Source organism: Danio rerio, chromosome 20 (genome assembly GCF_052040795.2).
Source record: "Danio rerio strain M-AB ecotype USA chromosome 20, GRCz13ab, whole genome shotgun sequence".
Lineage (NCBI taxonomy): Eukaryota > Metazoa > Chordata > Actinopteri > Cypriniformes > Danionidae > Danio > Danio rerio.
The window spans coordinates 30,012,677-30,021,238 of NC_141040.1; the positions used below are offsets into that span (position 1 = coordinate 30,012,677).

Below are 8,562 nucleotides of genomic sequence, written 5' to 3' on the forward strand. Positions count from 1 at the left end.
TTCACAGGTCAGCCATTTTGGGTGTCACCCATTTCGATTTTTGGCCAAAAATGCTATATTTTAACAACACATTCACATATCATTACAAAACATGGTATGCATCTTCAACCCCATGCCCTGAAAGTACTCAAAAACGTCTGGAGCAGCGCCACCTTATGGCCAATAGTGCTTGGCCCCTTAATTGCTGCTTGCAGCTATATTTATTATTATTATTATTCTTCTTCCGTTTCTTCCGCCGGATTTGAATGGCAGCCCATATAGGCGTATGCGGGAAAGTTGTATAATTTGGCACAATGATAGAGGACAGTATTAACATTAATCAGACCAAACATGAAGTCTCAAAATCAAACTCTCTAGCGCCACCACTTGTCCAAACTTTCACATACATTTATCATCATAACTTTTGAACCGAATGGGCTACAATCAAATTTCTTTTTTTCTCTGATTCCTTGGCTCAGTCCGATTCAAATGCACCCTATGACGTCATTTTCCGTCATGAATTTTTTCGCGCTATTTTAAATTTTTCGAAAAACCTATTTGATCGAACTCGTCCTAGGCCATTTCTCCGATTTTCACCAAAATTGAATCACATGATCTACAGACTATGCCAACCAAAAGTTATGGAATTCAAGTTGATTAGACCAACCGTTTTCGTTTAACTTGCGATCAAATTTAACAAAGGACTTGCGAAAATGGACTTGAGACGATATCTCCGTAACGCATTCACCGATTCACACCAAACTTGGTGTGTGTTATGACAACTAGGGTGTGAGGTTACAGGCAGAGTTTCGGCGCACTGCCCCCTAGTGGTCCGGAGATATAAAAAACTTGCTTTTTGGCTTATAACATCTCAACCTTTCGTCCGAAACTCATAAAACTGGTCTCATTACATCCGGCAGAGCATGTCGAGTCAAATGATGTCTGATTTTCACAGGTCAGCCATTTTGGGCGTCGCCCATTTTGATTTTACGCCAAAAATGCTATATTTTACCAACATATTCACATATTATTACAAAACATGGTATGCATCTGGCACAATGATAGAGGCCAGTATTAACATTAATCAGGCCAAATATGAAGTCTCAAAATCAAACTCTCTAGCGCCACCACTTGTCCAAACTTTCACATACATTTATCATCATAACTTTTGAACCGAATGGGCTACAATCAAAATTCTTTTTTCCTCTGATTCCTTGGCTCAGTCCGATTCAAACCCACCCTATGACGTCATTTTCCGTCATGAATTTTTTCGCGCTATTTTAAATTTTTCGAAAAACCTATTTGATCGAACTCGTCCTAGGCCGTGTCTCCGATTTTTACCAAAATTGAATCACATGATCTACAGACCATGCCAACCAAAAGTTATGGAATTCAAGTTGATTAGACCAACCGTTTTCGTTTAACTTGCGAAATAATTTAACGTAGAACTTGCGAAAATGGACTTGAGGAGATATCTCTGTAACGCATTCACCGATTCACACCAAACTTGGTGTGTGTTATGACAACTAGGGTCTAAGGTTAATTGCGGAGTTTCGGCGCACTGCCCTCTAGTGGTCCGGAGATACTAAAAACTTGCTTTTTAGCTTATAACGTCTCAACCTTTCGTCCGAAACTCATGAAACTGGTCTCATTACATCCGGCAGAGCATGCCGAGTCGAATGATGTCTGATTTTCACAGGTCAGCCATTTTGGGCGTCGCCCATTTCGATTTTTGGCCAAAAATGCTATATTTTACCAACACATTCACATATCATTACAAAACATGGTATGCATCTTCAACCCCATGCCCTGAAAGTACTCAAAAACGTCTGGAGCAGCGCCACCTTATGGCCAATAGTGCTTGGCCCCTTAATTGCTGCTTGCAGCTATATTTATTATTATTATTATTATTATTCTTCTTCTTCTTCTTCTTCTTCCGTTTCTTCCGCCGGATTTGAATGGCAGCCCATATAGGCGTATGCGGGAAAGTTGTATAATTTGGCACAATGATAGAGGCCAGTATTAACATTAATCAGGCCAATTATGAAGTCTCAAAATCAAACTCTCTAGCGCCACCACTTGTCCAAACTTTCACGTATGTTTATCATCATAACTTTTGAACCGAATGGGCTACAATCAAAATTCTTTTTTCCTCTGATTCCTTGGCTCAGTCCGATTCAAACCCACCCTATGACGTCATTTTCCGTCATGAATTTTTTCGCGCTATTTTACATTTTTCGAAAAACCTATTTGATCGAACTCGTCCTAGGCCGTGTCTCCGATTTTCACCAAAATTGAATCACATGATCTACAGACCATGCCAACCAAAAGTTATGGAATTCAAGTTGATTAGACCAACCGTTTTTGTTTAACTTACGAACTAATTTAACGTAGAACTTGCGAAAATGGACTTGAGGCGATATCTCTGTAATGCATTCACCGATTCACACCAAACTTGGTGTGTGTTATGACAACTAGGGTCTAAGGTTAATTGCGGAGTTTCGGCGCACTGCCCCCTAGTGGTCCGGAGATACAAAAAACTTGCTTTTTGGCTTATAACGTCTCAACCTTTCGTCCGAAACTCATGAAACTGGTCTCATTACATCCGGCAGAGCATGCAGAGTCGAATGATGTCTGATTTTCACAGGTCAGCCATTTTGGGCATCGCCCATTTCGATTTTTGGCCAAAAATGCTGTATTTTACCAACACATTCACATATCATTACAAAACATGGTATACATCTTCAACCCCATGCCCTGAAAGTACTCAAAAACGTCTGGAGCAGCGCCACCTTATGGCCAATAGTGCTTGGCCCCTTAATTGCTGCTTGCAGCTATATTTAGGCAAGTTATTGTATAACAATGGTTTGTTCTGTAGATTATCACAAAAAAAATTGCTTAAAGGGGCTAATAATTTAGTCCCAAAATTTTTATTTTTTTAATTAAAAAAGCTTTTATTAGCTTATTTATTAGCTTTTATTCTAGCTGAAATAAAACAAATAAGACTTTCTCCAGACAAAAAAATATTATCAGACATACTGTGAAAATTTCATTGCTCTGTTAAAAATCATTTGTGAAATATTTAAAAAAGAAAATCAAAAAATGAGTGTATAGTACAGTGTATAGTTGAAGCCAGAATTAGCCCCCCTGAATTATCAGCCACCCTGTTTATTTTTCCCCCCAATTTCTATTTAACAGAGAGAAGATTTTTTCAACACATTTCTAAACATGATAGTTTTAATGACTCGTTTCTAATAACTGATTCTGCATTCTGATTCTGCATTGGTAGAATTAGTTGGTATATAGATGCAATGTAACTTAAATTCAACAAAATGCGTTAAAGGGACCATCAAAATAAAGTGATACCCAAATGTAAATGATAACGATAAACATTTGATATAAATTTGTATAAAATTACTATACCTGAAGGTGTCAAATAAATGTTGAACTTGATCTTACATTTGACATTTTTTACTAAGAAATCTTGTATGATCCTTTGAACAGGATGTGAATGCACCTCTTTATTTGCATGCCTCAGGGAACAGTGTTTACAGTGTTTAGATTTGTTTACTGAAGCTCCTGTATGATTGCTTGATGCACAAGAACCAATGAGGCTAATTCTGGTATGTGTCAAACAGCAAAGGACCAATGAGGTTTCTTCTTGTGCGTCAAGCAGGTTTGGTTGAGCTGTGTTTATGTCTTTTGAAGATCTGTGTTTTATCTTAATAGAAGAACCTGTTCATCTTATAAAGCAACTGTTTCTCTTTAGAACCACTGACTGCACTGCTTGATTAGTATAGATTTTTAAAATGTTTTTAAAAATGTTTTGAAGCACCAGAATGGTTTATATATTTTGAATGGAGATCTGATCTCTCAGATTTGATTAGGAATATATTATCTTTTATGATCTGGAGATGAACAAAAGTCTTGCTGATTTGGAATGAATAAAATAAAAAGTAAATAAGACAATAAAGAAAATAAAGCATGTAAGTTTGCATATATTAAAGACCTGTATTTGTTATCAATCTGCAAGTAAATAATAAAGTTGCATGCAGAGCAGAAAAGTGCCTACCAGTCCATGACAGTGGAATGTGGTGTAGACGGTCCCTAGAAAGAGCCAACAGGGCCACAGGTATTCCAGTCTGAACTCCAGAACAAAGTCAGCTAACAGCACCATCATCCAGACGATCATGAACTTCAGAACAGAGTATGCACTGAAAACAGGACATTAGAGTTAGCAATATTAATAATCATTAGTGTTGAATATACCAATCCAAAAAGAACACACGTTACACCTGTTTTATATCCGTTTACACTGGCTTTTATATGGTGATCACTATGGTGATTTACAGTTCCAGTCTGGTGGAATTGTCTGGTCCTATTCAACCTCATCAGCAAGGTCCATTTTCACAAAACAGCAAAATACATTTCTCATGTAACATAATTGTCTAAAATTGTTCTTAATTTTCTATGCACATTTTCTATTTTCATATTATTTTCCGTTATCCTGATTTTTTTTCATGAAGTCAGAATTATTAGCCCCCCTGTTTATTTTTTCTCAATTTCTGTTTAACAGAGAGAAGATTTTTTCAACACATTTCTAAACATAATAATTTGAATAACTTATTTCTAATAACTGATTTATTTAATCTTTTCCATGATGACAGTAAATAATATTTGCCTAGATATTTTTAAAGACTCTTCTATACAGCTTAAAGTGACACTTAAAGGCTTAATTAGGTTAATTAGATTAACTAGGCAGGTTATGGTCATTTGGCAAATCCTTGTATAGCTATGGTTTGTTCTGTAGATTATGGAAAAAAATATAGCTTAAAGGGGCTTATAATTTTGACCTTAAAATGTTTATTAAAAAATTAATAACTGCTTTTATTCTAGCTGAAATAAAACAAAGAAAAATATTATCAGACATACTGTGAAAATTTCTTTGCTCTGTTAAACATCATTTGGGAAATGTTTAACTCTAACTCTATACATTCTGTTTTGTAAAAAAAATCTAACACTAACAATTCCTTTTTTATTTTCTATTAAATATATTTTCTTAACTCTAAACAGAGATAAACAAGTCCTTAACAACTAACATGCTCTTGGCTTCTGTGTTCATTCCTCACATTAACTACAGTACAAGACAATGTAAACTGCTTTGTATTTCATAGAAAACATGAACGAGCATTCAGCCTACGCGAGATAAGTTATTGAAGATGTTACGATCCATGTTTTGGTCGCACAGTCCATTGTGCTCCATTCCTTTGTTCGGGCTTTCTGCCCTCCACATCCCTTTGTGTTTGGTAACCATGGCAACATTTCATCTTCTGCATCAGCACCTAAACGAGGAGTCTACAGTGTTGCCGTGGCTATTTAAAGAACAAGAAAGCGTTTCAAGAGAAATCAGCGCACGTTCGCCGCACTACGAAGCGTACAAACAGTATTGTCCTGACAGCTACACTATATAAAGAAGACATGGGGTCAGTTCAGAACACGCTGTTTACCTCACTAGGAACAATAGCTAACCTTATAACCTAATACATCCAATAACTTCAGAACACTGCTTTGAAAACTATTCGTAATATGTAGCTATAAATAGGCATAATTGGACGTTAAATAATCTTCAGAAAAATATGCAATGCTGAACCACATTCCTCCGCGCATAGTGTCTAGTCAGAGGCCCTTGTCAGTTTGTCTGTGTTTTCAGACAGTCTGTTTTTCTCAGACATCGTAATTGTCATGAAGGAATAACAAGACTACTTGTTAGATGACGCTGCATCAAACTACATCAACAATAGCTCGGCTTATTAAAACAGAATGTGATATTAAATGCGTTAGCGTGCTTGAATATATTGAGCTGTGCACATTTTGGAGGATGCTATTTAAATATTTTGTTAGCAACGCGCCTCGCTGCACTGTTTTCACACGAAATGTCAGATTCGGCCCTGTGCACATCCATTAAATCACTGCCTGCATTAGCGCTGAATTAAACACCGCTTTCGTATCACACTACATGAGATGCTGTTTGTTTATTGTTTGCGTCAATCCGCTCAGCGCGCTATTAATAGCCGAGCGCGAGCCATTCAGGTGAAAACCAATAAGAGCAATAACAAAACAACAAAGCAGCGCGCGCGATGTCATACCTTTCGGAAATCTTCTCAGTGAGTTTAATCTTTTTCATTTTCCGGAGCCTGCCTATATCCATGTAGCGTTTCTTCATATTATGGCTTCTGGTCCTACTGGCTATTTAGTCCATTAAACAGGTAATTGTAAGACTGGAGGTCTCATTTACAGTAACCTGAGCAGAAGCGCTTTGTGCGTTAGTGGAGGTGGATGTGCGCACGCTCGAGAACTTCACACAGAGGCAAAGCGTGGAAGTACATCTGCGCTGTCTGGAGAACAAGGGGCTCACAAATGCGACGATAACTCACTGTGAACACGCGCGAGGGTTGAAAGACATCTACGAATCTACGTTATTTACCGTAACATTTTCAATTTTAAAAAAGGTTTTTATGAAAAGGCTGTTCAATGCGTAGTCATTGAAGTGATCATAATGACAACAAAAACTGCAGAGCTTACTGTATGCTTTGATTTACAATGGAGAAAGTAGACAAACAGAAAGGCGCAGGCAGATCGATAAACAGATTTATTTTTAAGCCAAAGGCATGTGACTGATTGGTATATAAAGACAGACAGACTGATAGACAAACAGATTTTAAACCATTTGTGCACAATACATCTTAAAATATTTAGCCTTAACAAAGATATTATTTTTATTACAATGAAGACTATTTGGGGTGACACAGTGGCTCAGTGGTTAGCACTGTCGCCTCACAGCAAGTGCTTGGCACACTGTGTGGAGTTTGCATGTTCTCCCTGTGTAAGCGTGGGTTTCCTCTAGTTTTCCCCACAGTCCAAAAACACATGCTATGGGTGAATTGAATAAACTTAATTGGCCATAGTGTAAGAGTGTGAATGAGTGTGAATGAATGTTCTCCAGTACTGGTTTGCAGCTGGAAGGGCATCCACTGCGTAAAACATATACTGGATATTTGGGGCTTCATTCCGCTGCAGCTACCCCTGATAAATAAAACGACTAAGCCAAAGGAAAATGAATAATTGAAGACAGTGTTATTTTAATGCATTGTTATTTTACATTTAATTACATTGTTTGATTACATTACATTGTTATTTTACCTGAATACTGTCAGAATATACAGAAAGCCATAAAGCACTGTTAAACATAACATCTATTTCACTTGTATCTTTGGTCGGTATTCAATTACGCTTGTAATTTATCAAGCTTTATAATAAATGCACTCGCTACAAAATGATCAGAATGTAAAACAATGAATTCTTCACAAATGTTTAAAGTTGTTTAAATCACCTAATGAAATTAATATCAATATCTAGCTATGTAGATAAAACAAAATATTGCAACATGAGGTTTTTCCCATATCGTTCAGCCCTAATAAATAGACGGACTGAGAGACAAACAGATTAGACAGATCGCTTTTAAAGCATGTGACTACGATTTCAAGCTAATTTAAACCATTTGGGCAAAAGAAATCCTAGCTTTATCAAAGATATTAATTTATTATTACAATAAAGACCGTTTACAGTGTTAATTTGCATTTAATTACATTGTTTGATTATATTACATTGACCTGAATACTGTCAGAATATACAGAAAACCATAACCATACAGTCGATTTCATTTGTATGTTTGGTCTGAGTTTATTTATGCTTGTAATTTGTTTATAATAAATGCACTCGCTGCAAAATTATTACAGTGCAAAACAATGAATTCTTTATAAATGTTTAGAGTTGTTTAAATCCTCTTATGAAATTAATATCACAATATAAATACCATAAAACAAAATCTTGCAATATCACGTTTTTCCAATATTATGCAGACCTAAGACAGATGGAAAGATAAATGGTTACATAGATTGACAAGACACCACAAACAGATGGATAGATGTTTAAAGACTGGCACACACATACAAATATAGATGTATATGGAGCCATAGACCGACAAATATATGATAAACAAGAAATAAGAGAGGAGATTTTTAATAGGAAATAAGAAAATTCTGTCGTCATTTACTCACACTTCGATTGTTCCAAACTTGTTTCGTTATTCCATTGATCACAAAAGAAGATATTACGAAGAAAGCTGGAAACCTGTAACCACTGACTTCCATACTGTTTTTTTTCCCTACTTTGAATGTCAATGTTTGTAGGCTTTCAGCTCTCTTTTCAGCTCTGCTTGGCACAGAAAGGAAATTTGTCTTTAACACTGGATTTAAGACAACAACTGCATACATCTGCATCATTTTTTACAACCACCACATTCACTTCATACAGTGATCCATCCGACTTAGGACAACAACTGCAATTGGGATAAATGACTTTTTATAAGCATTTTTCCGTGCTCAATGAATTTTAAACCTGCGTCCTGATGGGAACATTTCAAAAGCTGAGTGAAGAGGGTTTGTGTACTATCTTTAAAAATTGCTAATTGCTGTTTTTGCCATAAAGGAGTCAACTAGAATCTGGAGTGTATGTTGTTTTGTA

The 8,562-nt window shown here is 36.3% G+C and overlaps 1 protein-coding gene across 5 annotated transcripts in view; it reads right to left on the reverse strand.

Moving 5' to 3' along the window:
* Positions 1–6,307, reverse strand: part of si:dkey-12h9.6 — an 83,322-nt gene extending 77,015 nt beyond the window's left edge. For all 5 annotated transcript variants that reach the window (XR_015518427.1, XM_087298231.1, XM_087298230.1 and 2 more), the window contains exons 1-2: positions 6,126–6,307; positions 4,052–4,193 (exon numbers count right to left, since the gene is read on the reverse strand). Coding sequence is in view for 4 of the 5 variants with exons in the window: in XM_087298231.1 (XP_087154357.1) it covers positions 4,052–4,193; positions 6,126–6,202 (219 nt within the window). In the remaining variant the exon portion in view is untranslated. The remainder of the gene's footprint in view (positions 1–4,051; positions 4,194–6,125) is intronic.
* Between the last annotated feature and the right edge of the window lie 2,255 nt (positions 6,308–8,562).